Source organism: Hydractinia symbiolongicarpus, chromosome 4 (genome assembly GCF_029227915.1).
Source record: "Hydractinia symbiolongicarpus strain clone_291-10 chromosome 4, HSymV2.1, whole genome shotgun sequence".
Classification (NCBI taxonomy): domain Eukaryota; kingdom Metazoa; phylum Cnidaria; class Hydrozoa; order Anthoathecata; family Hydractiniidae; genus Hydractinia; species Hydractinia symbiolongicarpus.
In genome coordinates this window covers 5,625,422-5,641,519 of record NC_079878.1, presented here as the reverse complement: position 1 = coordinate 5,641,519, position 16,098 = coordinate 5,625,422, and the positions used below count along the sequence as shown (strand labels likewise).

The 16,098-nt window shown below is 33.2% G+C and overlaps 2 protein-coding genes across 2 annotated transcripts; both read right to left on the bottom strand.

Annotated features, from left to right (window-relative positions):
- Positions 1-58: 58 nt before the first annotated feature.
- Positions 59-9,025, bottom strand: LOC130640929 (alpha-actinin A-like). Its single transcript, XM_057447545.1, has 7 exons — positions 8,603-9,025; positions 7,055-8,097; positions 2,216-2,264; positions 1,758-1,888; positions 1,124-1,222; positions 855-1,011; positions 59-671 (listed from the first exon to the last, which is right to left on the bottom strand). The coding sequence occupies exons 1-7, from the start codon at positions 8,619-8,621 to the stop codon at positions 637-639; spliced, it is 1,533 nt and encodes a 510-aa protein (XP_057303528.1). The 5' UTR covers positions 8,622-9,025; the 3' UTR covers positions 59-636.
- A 1,214-nt stretch (positions 9,026-10,239) lies between these two features.
- Positions 10,240-14,225, bottom strand: LOC130640930 (ceramide-1-phosphate transfer protein-like). Its single transcript, XM_057447546.1, has 3 exons — positions 13,847-14,225; positions 11,550-11,733; positions 10,240-11,131 (listed from the first exon to the last, which is right to left on the bottom strand). Exons 1-3 carry the CDS (start codon positions 14,128-14,130, stop codon positions 10,682-10,684), a joined length of 918 nt encoding a protein of 305 aa, XP_057303529.1. The 5' UTR covers positions 14,131-14,225; the 3' UTR covers positions 10,240-10,681.
- Between the last annotated feature and the right edge of the window lie 1,873 nt (positions 14,226-16,098).

Genomic DNA, 16,098 nt, shown 5'->3' with positions numbered 1-16,098 from the left:
GCATCAGTACGAAAAGAGGTTAAAAGTTTGAAAAAAGGAATGGTCTGGTCTTTTACTGAAAAAAATACTTTCATCCAATTATTCTTGATCAGGTTAAAATTTGAAAAAAGCGATGTGATTAATTTACTTTTGAAGCACTTAATAAAAAACATCCTCATAAATGAATATCCTCAACATAATAGGGACTTAAATTTGCGTAAAATTTGATCCCACAAACAGGTACAATGGCACTTTCGTTTTAAAAGTATTTTTTAACTTCAAATTGAGAAAAAAGTAAAATAAATACATAAATGTCCATCCACATTATCATCATATTATGGTACTAAATGTTGCTAAAATCCTATATACAAATGATATGTCAATCTTGTTCCCAGGTTTTTTTTTTGGTTTTCTGAAATCTGACTAACGCAAAAGAGTCGCCCCAGCTCAAATATTAGAAAGTAAAAAAGAAGCTCTGACGACGAGATTGTTGATATGTGTTATTTTCGGTTTTACGCTCCCGTTATCGGAAAATAAGGTTCCGATTTCACTTTCATTATGGTGCTTGTTGGTTCGTTCTTGTGATTTCGCTTTTTTACTGACCAATCTACGACACATATGCTGGATTCTTTGGCGCCAAATGTATCGAAGAAGTTGTTAATTGTAGCCTTCGGTCAACATGATAACGAATTCTATAACATAATATATTCTATCAAGCCAAATTTAAGTAAAAGAACAGCTGCACCGGTTAACAGGTCGAATATAATCGAAGTCATTTGCTAAGAGTAAAAAAAAATACCCTGAGAAAACGGTTGCTCGAATACGACACCATTCTAAAAATACATGATAATGAGGAATCTAGCAAGGGGTAGTACCTTCATATTTGACACAACCATGGCTGTCTCGATCAGCAGCACTCAATAAGTCTTCGACTTCTTCGTCACTCAGTATATTTCCTAAATTCACCATCACGGTACGAAATTCTTCGATGTTTATTTTCCCGTCTCCATATTTATCGAATACACGAAAAGCCTAAATATTACAAATTGAGATTAACACGAACATTTCTCCAAATTAGCATGAATTATTTCTTTTTTCCAAAGAGAAAAAAAAAAAAAAAAAACAAGTAAAAAATACATCATACGTTTCGCAGTTCTTCACTTTCGTTAATTTTTTCATTTCGTTCAACCATTTTCTCCAAAAATTCATGAAAATCGATTTTTCCATTTTTATCTTTGTCCATCTAAGTAGAATTACAGCAATTTGAACATTAACTTCATCACGAAACAAATACCCTAGCACTTAATACTTTTGTCAACTGCGTATATTACAGCTTTGTTACCAGACCGCCTTAGCTTTAAACAGATTTATAAAAACACGAGCTTCCAATTGGTTAAAAAGAAGATTAAGTTAACCACCTGAGACTCACTTTAAATTTTGAATTATGTTCAAGCCCAAATTAGGAATGATTGTCATTAAACGAAATAGAGTCAAACCTGTACATAGTGCACACATTTCGGAACCGTAGTTGTCTGCTATGTACAGGTTTGTTTGTAAAAAAGCTACAAAAATGCTGGACAACATCAAAAGATATAATATAGTGTTTGGAAAAGTGACTTTTTTTTCAAAAAAGGCAAATTTTTAATAGTCAGAGAACAATAATACAGATTTGTTGTATGCGTCAGTTGACACTCGAGGAACCAGAGTGCAATCTTCATCTTCGCTTTCTTTGACTCAACATTAAATATGTCATCTTATAAATGCAAAAACCAGTATACCTCAATCATAATAGAGTGCATATCTTCTTCAGTTGGATTTTCTCCTAAACTTCTCATAACTGACAACAACTGTTTCGCGGTAATAGTACCATTTGAATTCTTGTCATAAAGAGCGAAGGCTTTTTTGTAATCTACAGTGAGATGGAAAAATAATGGATTTATCAAAATACAGTAATTAAGGAACAGTATAAAAAATAAAACACTTGGAATAGTGAAGTAGCGAGTCCACACAACCGCCTGCAAATTTAGAATTCAAAAAGTATTGTACTGAAATATAACTTGATGATGTGTATTTGTAGCCAGAAAGCCCTCATTTTTTTAAACGAGGTGTAAGCACGAAAGAGAATCTGAGTAAGAGCAATGATATCTGTCTAATGCTACAATATCATATTTGGATATATACGAATTAGCACGGAATTAGGTTGTGTATCAGTAAGATGAAAAAAAGTTCTTCATACCTTCAACTTGTTCCAGTGTTAAAATTTCAGCGTGAGATAGTTCTTTTGGCTAGATGCAAGAAAAAAAGACGATTTTACTTAAAAATTCGCAAAAAATCGTAGCATGGGCAAAAAGAGTCAACGCAAGAATTGATACACGAAAATATCGTAGTTCGTGAATCATTTTTTTGCTGCTTGCTAAAATTTTCCAACTCATCGTCCCGAAATCTGTCGGTTCCATATGACAAAATTTTGACTAGGCGAGAAAATTTGGGGACGAAGAATTAAGACTGACAGAAATCTGGGATGAAAAATTAGTTTGGTTCAAGAATAGTTTCATACGATTTTGTTAGAGGACTACATGACGTGCTTTCCAAAATTTTGTGTTGTTATCATATTTTTTTGGCTTTCCTAATTAATAATAATAATAAGGCCTGAAACAATAATCGACCCTTAATGACGAACTCTTGAGGAGGTAACGAAAACGAGGAATAAAAAAATTATTTCTCACAAAATTTTTCCCCACAAAGTTGAGGGAGATAAATGTATTCGAAATAGTGGAGTATAAAAACAGGTTTTTAATAACCATACGCGAAAGCTAATATCTGTAAAATAACATACACGATGCCAGATAATTTTTTAAAAAAGGCCATAAACAAGAATAAAATGGGAAATTCGGGAGTTGTGTACATACATAAAAAGTGTGTACAGAATTTACGCATGACGTCATCATCTAGACAATTTTTTTCGCACAATATTTTACTAACGCCTCCTTGGCGCTGTTTTTTTAATCTAAAATTCTGTCGAATACGTAATTAGTACTTTTAAAGGAGATCAGTAAAATCTGGGAGAGATATAATTGAGAAGAAGACTACTATTTTAAAGGATTACAAAACAAGCAGTGGCTAAAAGTCATCTTTCTATTTACTAGTTCCAAAACAGATAGGGTAAAACTTTTAAACCAAGTTATGAAGACAAAACCTCGTTCCCGAACATGTTTGTCTCGCTGATTAGACATAAAAAAGAGACAACTTGCGCTTGAAACGAGGTTGGTGATAAAGGTAGTGGGAAAAAATAAAAAATCATGCGAATTAGCAGGAAAAAGAAGTTTTAATATTTTTGAAAACACCTAATTTCTCCATGCATTAATTTTTTATGTTAAAAAAAACTAAAACATTCTGTTTCATACAAATATAAAGAAAGAAAAAAAAATAGATTATTGAAAAATGGATTATTAGAAACTAGGCTTACCATATTCAAGAAGGCTTTTAAGTTTTATACCATTATAAGAAATATCTAGATGGAAAACAGCTGAACCTAGATCAGCCCATAGCATCTTCTTGATTTTGCATGTTTTCATACAAAATAGTTTCAGATATGAAACGCACGTAAGAGGAAAAATTGAGGCGAAAAATTTGAAGCAGCTGTTCAAGCCGATAATTTTCCTGTCAGTTTGATTTGATCAATTTTATTTTTTACATCAATCATTTTTTGTGAATTATTGGTCATACCTTTTTTTTAATAAAAAATGATACCATTACCAATCTTGCGGTTTCATATTTATGTTTTTATTTTCTTTAAAATTAGATTTCCCGTTCGTAAACATGTAATTATCTTAAAAGATTTGATGAAATAATAAAAATGGTAAAAAAACAAAAAAATTTTTGTTTATTTTAAAAATAGTGAAACAATCACGGCACGAAAGATCCAGTGTTACTCAGGTTGATGCGCAAGTTACAAGATACTAAAGTCTAGGATCAAGCTCGTTCCCGGGGTATTGTTTTGCATAAGCTTGGAGAAGTCCGAGTTTTAAAGAAAACACAAACAGACCCCTATTATAAAAGCGTCGCTAGACAAACTCTTCTACCTAAAAGTTTGTTTAATGATGAAGAAAAACAAAAATAAATATGATAAAGTAAAATAAAAAAAATGACCAATTTTCGGATAGTGTTCTTGGAAACCCATCGTGTGAGGTGAATGCTAACGGCATAGCTAACTAATCCCTCTCTCTCTCTCTACATGACTAGATTATTTGTAACTTACAATTGATTTAGATCTGTGGTTGCTCATGTTATAAAACACTGCTTTCACATTTTCATCTTCTTTTCACATTTTTATCTTCTTCTTCTTAACCTCTTTTTAATGAACTGTTCTAATTACTCATTCTTTCTCGTTATGTAATCCTTCAAAACGGAACTAATATGAATTTTTTATAGGCTCGAGTTCCATCAACATTTATTAGTTATTTTTCACACGTTAGTATTCCTTATGATCTTACGTGTATAATTATTTAGCGTGCGCTCCTTTAACTTCGCGCTGGGTTGTATTTATATATCCAAGGAAAATTCTGTCAGACAAAGCTCTGCGATGGAGGAACCGATTTGTCTTCGCAGATGTCGTGAGTATTATAAAGGTGTGTAATGGTTTATTGTTGTTTTGATGAAGTATCAAAAAACAAGACATTATTTACGACGTTATTGGTTACCTATTGTGGGAGAATTTCTAACTATAATTGCATTCAATACTCTCTCCCAGCAAAGACAATTGTCATTTCCCCCTCCTTCGTTGTGTGTGACCATTTCTTGCTAAAAGTTATTCTCAGTTTGTCACCAAAAATTGAAAAGTAAGATGTTGTCCCCTTTCAAATATCATTGTCGACTCAGGCAGAGAAGTTGTTCGTTTCTAATCCGGGCAGATAAAATTTTAAAATCTCCCCCTCCCCCCCTGACTAAAACGGGTAATAATGATACATTAAAAAATAAATTGTTTATTTTCTCACTTTTTACTCCTTCGTAGAAGTAGCTCTTACCAATCATAGTACATCTCCTTCTTAATTTCACCTATGAGATCTCACGTTGTGTATTACAACTTCAACATTTTGTATCTTCTGAACATCCTTGAAATGAAAAGATTCATACATCCCTGGGGATGAGGTTTTAGCCAATTTTATTTTATTATTAAAAATCTCAATAAATTTATAGTTTAAAAAAAATTTGTTTCTAGAAGTTATTTAGAGTTTCTCTTTTTTTAATACAGAGCTGGTGTAAAATACGCACCAACTTTCATTTGTATACGGTATTGTATCGATGTAAAGAGAGAAACGGGGTCCGGCGTTTTTAGAACATATTATCGAATCCACCCCTCCCCTTCCCTCAATAACTTTTTATAGGCTTGTTCAAATTGAATCAAACTTCGCAGTCACTAAAGGAACAAAACGGCGGCAATACATTTTTGCTTGCGTCAGCATATTTTTTGTGACCTTATCAAAAGGTTGAGATTTGTTTAAAATGCAACCATATCTGCTTAAAATTCAATTACTTTAGTTCTAAAGCGAATTTTTACATGCTGTTTGAAGTTTCTGAAAGCTACATAAAAGTTATTTAACATATATTCCGGTTTTTACATAGATCGCATGAAAAGTTGCCAAAAAATGCCCGAAAATCCGTTTTTTTCAATTTTCGGGTAAAATCCGAAAAAGTCGGGAAATCAAGTTAATCACGTGTCTAAAACATGGGAAACGATTCTTTTTAATGAAACAAAGTTGAGTTGTAAGTTTTAAGTTCTAAGGATAACCCTAGCAAATTATATTTCCCCATATAAGGGTTTTATAGGGGTAGTTTTGAGTAATAGCCAATATCAAAGTTTCTAAAAGGTATGAGACGTAAAAATTTAGCATGTAGGTGTCTAATAAATAAATATTGAAACTAAGTAAGTATCATAGCCATACAACATAGCTTTAAGGAGTTATTAAAAAAAACCCAGTTATTAACGCAACCCCCCCCCCCCCCACCACCCGGATCGAATAGGGCTCAGCATATTTTTGAAGTGTTGTCAATTTCACATTTTAGCCTAACTATTCTTATGAACTAGTTACTACTAAAAACGTGTGGAGAAAGCACTTAACACATTGTTAAGGAATTTGTGATATAAAAACTTTAATGAATTCTTTATAGGTTTGCCTTTTATAGTTAATTAGCAAATATTTCTTGGGTTTAAGGCAATAAATAACAAATTAAATTTTATAAATTTTCTACCTGATCTTTGTCAGAGCATCTTCAGTTGTGATCTGAAAACTTTATTTTTATTCTCTTCCTTTATTAATACCTGTCGTCTTATTATATGTATACAAGCCTATTTCGTGCTAGAGATACCCGAAGTATGTGCGATGGGTAAAAATCTTATTCCTGTAGTATGTACGACCAGTCGACCCGTGGATATTTTCACGGGCTAATAACTAGTCTATGTCCTAATATCCGTCGTCAGACAAGCAACATTTTCCCAAAAAAAAGTGTAATAGTTGGCAAAAATAATGTAAAAAACATATCTGAACATCTGTCTTCCCTGGGAAGCTATAGGCACCCTCCACGACTTATTTTTTGTTCATACCTACCCCACTTTGCCCCTCCTTGCGATCAGCATGTTACCAATCAACAGCTTTAGCGACAAAAATTCGACTTCGTATTTTTTGCATGGTTATATATCGAATACAATAATACTAAATTTTTAATGTTAAAAAATTCAAAAATTTTTGTTAGTAATATTTTACAAAAAGGAAAAGAAAATAAATTCTAAAGGTAAAGTATTTTCTAAGTTTTCTGTTAACAAATCCGAAAACAATAAGTAGAACAGCTGAAGCAGTAGGCCCAAAAATATAAAATTTAAATGGTTCTTGTAACTATGTACAAGCAGATTGCTGTAGAAATAAATTGACAACAATGCCGCACAAACAAAGAAAATATTCTGTGTTTATTTACAACACCCGGTCCGTAAGTCTTTCGGTGATAAATGCAACTGTAATATCGAAGGTCCAGACTTACGAGCTTCTTGCTTGCAATTGCTTTTCTTAGTAGTATCACCAACCTGGTTTACTTTGGGTTTCGATTTAGGTTTTGTCGTTGTATCTATTTTTTCTTCTTTCTTTTTTGTTTGGTTTTGTCCGTTTTTCTTTTTCTTTTTAGATGTTCTATTTTTTGCATCGTTCAACAACGGCAACGGCCGTCGTTGTTTTGAAGTTATTTCCGGACATATGAACTCTTCTTCGTTGAGATGTTGAATGTTTTCTAAATCTGATTCCGTTATGGCATATCGTTGTGAAATTTGGGAACGATGCGGAGAAGATTTGTGAATTGATGTGACAGAAAATGAATCGTTACTTTCAATGGACGGCATACGTAAATACTTTCTTGGTCTAGCGTTATAACAGATTACATGCTCATCTTCTCCTTGCCGAATGCAACCAAACAAGGCTTCACTAAGTTTTGTCGTAGCTAACTGCGGAAGGGAAGCATTTTTCTCATCTGTTATGCTATCTAGCCCATGTCCTAATAATGAAAAGCTTGAGCTTAGCGGTTTTTTATAATTGTGGTTTTGGGCTATAGGAACTAAACAAGATGGCGGAGTTAAACTCTCACACGGTGCGTTGGTTAAAAAATCTTTTTTTTCATTTGGTGAAAAAATCGCCATGCTTGGTAGGGTAGGTGGTACAGTGTGTAGTTCGTCTACATTTATTTCTTCTAAATGATTTGGAGCATCATATTCTGTAAAGATATTCGACAAGCTAAACGAGTCGCTTATCGAATTTGTTTGATCACGTGGTCTCTTGACTCGCTTCTCATTGATGGATTTAAGTTCGTTCAATGTTTGACGCATCTCATGTAAGGTATCGTGTTCCACGTAGTTCGATTTTTTTAATATGGGTATAATATTTTCATTGTTTTCCGATTTTTTCCTTCTTAACTGTTCTTCTGATAATTTGCCAAATAATAAAAACTTTGTGGGTGACCATGGGTATATATATGCCACATCATGATTGCGGGCAAAGCTGACTTTTTTGGACTTCGCTATTTCTTCGCGTGGTTGGTTTAGGCTCTCTAACAGAATATCTTTATGTCGCATGATAGAAGCTATAAGGGATAAAAAAGTTTACAAATACCACGTAACCATTAAAAGTACTTTTAAAACTATTTTTCCTAAAGTAAATTTATCAACATTGAAGCAGTGCTTGTTATATTCTAATCTCATTCCAATCTGAAGTCAACGGCAACACTTGGAAAGTACTTTCTCGATACAGAAAAAAGAAAGACAAAAAAAGAAAAGAAATTGATGTTGAATAAAAAATTCAAAAATCATTTCTATCATGTCCTCTCTGGATAGTCATTCACGCTAACAATACAAAACAGATTTTTTTTACTATATCTTGTTCCGATGGCAAACTACAAATTCATAAAGGATTTACAACACATTTCATTTCTTTGACAAAATTATAAGTGTGGTACATTTAATTAAAACATTTAGCCCCAAAAACGCAATCTGGTTCGTTAACGTTAAGATGTCGAAAAAAGAAAAACGATTCTTTAACTTCAAGTTTTCCTTTTAAGAATATAAAAGTATATGTTCTGCAGATCTCACTTTGAAACAACGCGATCATCCTGACAAAACTTACAACAGGTGTACTACAAAAAAATAGAAAATATATTCCCTCCACACATATTTTTTGCAGTTACTTTTTGTTGTTGCTGTATTCTATTGGAATATCTTGACTCTATGTTCACACTATTACAAGAATATTTCAGGGGGTATTTGAAATTTATTTGCAAGTTTTAAAGGCATAGCATAAATAGAAAAAAATATTAAGTTTACGTAGAATACTTATGAGTAAATCACTTAATTTTAAATGTCATATTTATTTTGCATTATTTATCATACGGATAAATATTAATGTTATAATTTTAACGTAACCCCCGTCTAACTAATCACTTTTCTTCCCTAGTTGCAAAGGTATTTCTGAAATCTTCAAAAAAACTTTAAACTTATGTTGTCTTATTTACACACAAAATAAGGTTTTGGATCATAGAGGCAAAGTTTTTTATCTCCTTGATTCAAACTTTTGAAACAGTGTTTTTTTTTTAAAAAAACAACATGTTTACGAGAAACAAAAGTTTTTTCAAATTTCGTGTTAACTTTTTATATTAAAACTAATTAAAAAAGTATTAAATGTTTACAAAAATAATGAATTTGAGGCAAGAGCCTCGTTTTAAAACCTATTTCGTGCATGCAGTCATAAAAAATATGAAAATAGCTTCAACATCCTCTTCATCACAAAAACAGGCAACTCGGAAATCCTACCTACGTACAGGGCGGTCTAAAGTGAAAATCACGAAAACCATATAAAATCGAGGTTGGTTTTCGCCTTTCAAAAATGAGAACGAGAAAACTTTTACCATATGTAACAAGGTGGCCACCGATTTAAAACTTCATAATTTCAGATTTAGGTGAATTTAGGTGTTCGGGTAACATTTCAGGAGAAAACATTAAAAAAAAGAAGCGTTTCAAAATCATATTTTAGAAGAACAGTCCTGTTGCAAAATAATTTTTTTTTTGTCACAAAACGTAATATAAAAAATATTTTAGGAGTGGTTCCAAATTTTATGATATGTAAAGGATTTCAAAAGTGAAATTTGCCGTCTCGATGTTTGCGCTGAGTCATTAAATTAAAGAGAAACATTAAATGGAGGGTAGTTTAAATAGATACAGGATTCAAAATGTTGTAAATTAAAGGTAATATATTTACTAGTCTCAAAATTCTTACAATAGATAATTTATCGTCACCTATAATATTGTAAAGGTTTTCTAATGCAAAACATGATATCAGAAAATCTCATTATTATTTGGCCAAAACTTCCCTATTTTCAGCATAATTGCATAGTTCAGGGGTGTTTTGAGCATTATAAAAAACGTTTGACCGCCCTAAATGCTCGTTTGAAAGCCCGGGGCGCTTATTTAAAATTTTAAGAGAAGGAAGGGGGTGGCATTTAGTCGAGAGGGACGCTGGTTATATTTTTTCCTTTCATATTTTTCTTTTTTAACAAATCTTTTCACGCCAACCTTAAAAGCCACAATCGTTGAAAAAACACACAGCAATGGCGTCCCGTTGGTTCTGACTTTGGGGAAAATAACTACGCCAGGGCGCTATTTAATAAGGGTGTAAAATCGAGCATTTAAAGCAACTGAACGTCTTAAAACAAACTTAGTCAACAGAAGAGAAATGGAAAAGTAATGAGTTATATTCATCAAGGTTGCTACAAACATCGTGAAGTATAGGCGACTTTATGAATGTCAGCTCAATCACGTGTTGAAAAGCTCTGTATAGCATACGAAGACATGAATTTTACAATAAAACTAACATTATAATAATTAAAAAAACCTAACTATTATTTTATAAAAACTAAACATTCAACACATTTAAGTGAAATTTCAAACATGGTTAGAGACATGAATGCTAAGCCAAAAATTATTCAACGCTTTATATCTGATAATCACGAATTTTCACTGTTCTATTTTTAACAGGGATTAATTAAATAAAGTGAATATAAAACGAAACAGAGTCGTGCTGCAAAGATACAAAATAAAAATTTCAACCACGGGTCAAATAAGTTTTTGGAAAATTTCTCCGTAAACTTCAAAAACGCAAAATTTAATTTAAGAAGACTATGGCAAACTGTGCAAATCATGCTTGGTATATAACGCTTCCATACTTTCGTATACATTATGAAGCGATTTCACACCATGTCTAATTTTATCCGCCACAACACTCTCCTCCTCCCCTGGCGGTACGATCTTCTTCATGAAGTCGCGTTTACACGGTAGAGCGTACATCGCAAGTTTCGCCCCATTACGCACCAACCAAGAGTGGTAATTGGACAAACTCTCTGAATATACTTCATAAGCCATGTCAGAAACTTTTCCCTTATCTTCCATTTCAACCAATCTCTCCAGAAAAAGCATAGTGAACTTCAAAGCACGATGCAATCTCAACAAAGTTCGCGAGCCATGCAACGCAGCACCAGTTTCTTTGTTAACATCGATTTCGTATAGCATCATGTCTTCGGTTTTTACGTAATGTTCTTTATTTGGACTATCTCCAGTCCGATAATTTTCCTAAAAATAGGTAACATTATTTTGAGAACTTGTGTTAGAGCTTGGACTTGTTTATTATTGCAAATAGGATGTATCCATGTGGACAAACATACACGAGACGAATCACCCAATGCAGAAAAATGTTACATGATCGTAATTTTATTTTTTGAACATAATCATAAACAACCCAAAAGATAATAACAACAACATAACAAACACATAACGCAAAATCGTGAAAAGAACGGATTGATATTATTTTCATAAGGAGGCATGGATATTGAAAGTAAGGTATAACTACTGAAGAACAAATATTTATCATTTTTTCATATTTTTTTGTTGTTGATTTAGTAGCACCATATATTTATTCATCGTTTCCAGCTACAGGTGTCGTATAAGTCCCTGAAAAACATACAAACAAAAACGAAAACAGAAAACTTACTAATATATCTATCTTCTCTCGAACATCAGCAGCGATGAAGTTGAACACTGTCCCCAACATGCTAAAGAAGTTATACAGTTCGTTGTAACCTTTGTTATAAGCTTCTAAATCCAAACTTTCTTCAAAACATTTGATAAATGAAGTGTTAACTGTATCCAAGTCAAAAGGCATCTCGAATGTAGTACTAAAAATAAAAATATAGATTTACTATAACACACCTATATCACAGTGGGTTTTTTAGTGATATGAACATACAGTTTATAAATATCAACAACGGACTTTAAATATGTCTTTAATCTTATACTTTATTTCTGCTTCAAGTACTTTAGTTGTGAAATGGAAATTTAGCAACGTCTTACTGTAGAGCAGTGTTCTTAGCGAATGTCAGGTTTTTTTACGTTTGTACTAAATTGAAGTGAGTTAATAGTAATACATCTGGATAAGTTTGGCTTACATTTTAAAAGTTTCTAATCGGACTAATAATCCATAAGGTCATATCTTAAAAATACTTTTTTCATCATTAAAACAAGGGTATTGATAAGCTAGAAACAGCCAAATATTTAGCAGCAATCATGATTGTTCCTGGATCCTTTCTGACGTGATCTCATGCAAAAAAATTATTTAGCAGAAAGTCTTTAATCTGGGTTTTGTCAACACTGTGGCCCTAGATTCTCCTCCATAACATCTTGTGTTGAAACCAATCACAATGTTTCCAAAGGACCTTGAGCTGATAAGAGGGTGCTGATAAGCCACAAATGTCCGCATATATATGGGTGACTTTTTGAATTAAATTGGCAGTTGTCCTTCGAAATCGCCCGCACTTTCTCGAACTCGCCGGGAGCATTCCCAAAAAGCAATTACTTGTAACATACCATGTAGACGGCAGTTGGAAGAAGGCGCTTGAAGGGAAAAGATATAATAAAGTTTACATATAAGTTATTTATCAAGTAAACCTTATCAAAAACCATCTAAAACAGTTCTTTAAGAACTTCGCTACAACATAGTAAGTTTATTTTCATTTTTATAGTTTTAAATCATTTGTAGTGAATCTTTGGAATGTTTTTGTGGTGATTCTTTATTTTTTCAGGCATTGTTCTGGTCTATGCCGTTTTTTTCAGGTGAATACTTGATTTTTTTTCAAAACATCAAACTTGCCCGAAAACACCCGCATATTTTATGGCGTATGCGGCTTATCGGGACCCTCGTGAGCTGATACTTTTGTGCTGCCTCGCAAGAAGATTTTGAAAACAGATAAGGAATTATATTCTGCTAGTTTTGCTGAAATCTCATATCCTTCAGTTTTAATAGAAGTTTTTCATTAAAAGTGAGTATGATTTGGTGTTGTAGTATCCAAAACGCAATTTCATGAATCAGGTGTTAAAAGGACAAAACCAATAGGCTCCACAAAAGAGAGCAAATACGTCTTGCAACTTTGTTACCAAGATAATTTGGAAACTCTCAAATTCTTCCCTTGGCAATTACTCAACTAAGCACGAACTCCACCACTCGAATTTTACCTATTCCTTATTTTATCGCATATGATTTTTTTCTTCATTGTGAGGCCTGAAAATGTGTCCAGTCCTTTTCTGAGAAGGAACTGATAATCTTTGAATAATCTAGCTAGCGTATACCAACCAATGAACGTCTTAATTTCATGATTTACCCTTTCTCGGTAACTTTCTCTTTTTACTGAAAACAATGACTGACTATGACATGATACCGGGGCCTTACGTCCATGTTGTATCATTTTATTATTTTTACCGGCACTAAAACTTATTTTTTTCAAACATACCTATATTATTATGAAACTAAATAGGCTGGAGAATATTTTTAAGAAAAATGTTTTACTACAACGTGTGCTCTCCTCCCCACAGGTCCCGTTTGGTAATTGGCATCACCAAGTTTTCCTAATGTCACAGCTGTTTTTTGACCATCAGAAAAAGGTACATGCCGATGTTTTAAGCAGCTACTAGCTCCATCTCAGACAATTCATCAAGTATTGCAACCACTTTAATCATAAAATGGACTTAATAAAATGGATAATTTCAGTGAATCTCACATTGGAAAAAACACATCACAGAATTAAGACGCAAAAAAGACGTTTTTGACAGTTACTTTTTTGGTTGGTCCTGTGCAAACGCACGCCTTGTTCACTGGCATTTTTGCAAAGTTGTTTTTTGGGATGGCTTATAGTCAAAACCATGATGTTATGTGGTTAGTGAAGTTGCCATCCAGATCGTCGCTAGAGCTGTTTGTTTAGATAATCACGTAATTAGGACTAAATAATCACTACATACCTAGCCGTAAAATCTTTAACAATACTTTGTTTTTTCTCTAGTAAGCTGTCAGTGATAGCTTTTGGCGATTTTCTCACAGAGAAAGTAGATCTCTCTTTTATTTTCTTCGTCTTTTTCTTCCGAATTACTAGATTTTTTGAATTGTAATGAATATCTATTCTTAATTTTGTAACCTCTTGATGTCTCCGCAGATTTGGATTTAACGTCTGAATCACATAAACAATAAATGTGAAAAATAGGATGGCAGCTAGGAGTACCTTGAAAAAACCGGTGCGGTTTAGCATCAATACAGAAAACGAAACAAACCTTAGGCTTGTTTTGCTTGTGCATCAGCAATTGCGCACCAATATTGGACTTTTCAAAATAATGTCATGGCCATTGTGAAATTCGATACGGGTAAACACAACATTCTTGTTTATTCAAACTCTTGTCTTCATCATCCAAATTATTTATTCACAAATGATTTTTTTCTCATCGGCTAGTCTCGTTCCCAGGGATTACTTTTTTGCTTTTAATGAAGCGAAAAAGAAGCTTGGGGGAGGAAAGGAATCGCTGTCGTAGTAAAACGCACCACGCCGCGGCTGAACTTTGTTTTCACTATGAATTTAATTTTAATTTCCAGACACCTATCCTGGAATGGACCGAGGTCATCCTCGTCCTTGTTCTCTTGCGTCTAGAGCCATTAACACCAACAAATTAATCTAAAAGGCGAAAGATCCTGAAAACGAGGTTGGATCGGTGTTTCATTAACTTTAAAATAAAATGAAAAAAAATAAAAATAAATTAGGAAAAATCGGTCACAACATCTTGCAAAACCCAGTAGCCTCTTGATTAACAATATATATACATTTCAGCCTGCAGCGGTTCTCACTATAGAATATAAACAAATATGAATGTTAACAAATTCCTACGAGTTTCTGATAAGGAAGAATATGAACTAAAGATATATGATAATAAAAAAACACAAAAACAAAAATGATAGAAGAACGAGGATTGGCAGACCAGCTGTGAAAGAAAGAAAAAAATGACAAGCCCAAAAACTGTGATGCAAACGACACATCCAAGTCTGTACAAAAGAAAATCAAAAGTCCATTAATCAAAATAGTTCATCAAAAGTCTATGAAGTTCATTAAACGGTCCATAATTCAGCTAACATTTAATATCAGTTCATGAATCAAAACAACGTTTAGTTACCGATCGAGTAGTTTCATCTTGAGTACATCGCGTTTCGTTAAACCGGCAACAATTTGTTCATTTGTAGGAACCCATTTCACGTTTTTAATTTCACTTTCCGTTATCATACGTTGAATTTCTCCAATATCGATTCTAAGTCTCTTTTCTTTGACTTGTTTTGTCGATCTGATATTTTGTTCTGTAGGTTTGTTATTTGTAAAAGCTATTATCGGAAATCAATTTCGAACAAAATCATTAAACACAAACTCTGTCAACAAGGATCCAAGATAAATCGCATTATTCAACGACTCCTTTAATGCGAGTATTTATGCTTCAAGTGTACTCGTCACTTTTTGTTTGAACCCTAGTTGAGAAGGCAACTTCCGTTTTCACCGACCATCAAAATTAAAAAAACAGCTGTACTAGACATCCCATCTGGAAGATATCGACAATGTTACCATGCTTCAACTACTTCATTGATAATACACTTAATGTCACCGTTTAGAAGACCTGCATTACGCATTATGTCTTCTGTTGCTTTGGTAAAATGATGACGAAACTGCCTATGTAATTTAGTTAACACTTTACGCTGTTTCTTTTCTTCCATATCGGTGATACACAAATTAAGTTCTTCATATTCCCATAAAAGAAATTTAAAATGTACTGTTGACGTTGTCTGCAAAAAATGACTTGAAGCATTTACAGTCAAAGATTCATCGTTAAAATCTGGAATAAAACCTTGCGCTTTTATTTCGGGTTTTGAAATTAATAATGGTATGTCCCTATCTACTACATCGGCATTCACAGTAGATCTTTCACCAAGGACGTGAAATAGAAACTCTATTCTCTCTGTTGATCGAACAGGTGGCTCACCACCAAAACGAACTACTGTACAACCTTTCATATCTCTGATCTCATTTCCGTCTTTATCAGACATAGAGCGTCAATGAAAATGTGCTTCCACTGCTTTTCCATAACATTTGCCGTACAGCAGCTGTCAAGTAACGCTTCTTCCCTACTTCTCATATGAAATACTTCCTGATGTTGTATTGGAATTCTACAAATGTTTGCTTCCTTCT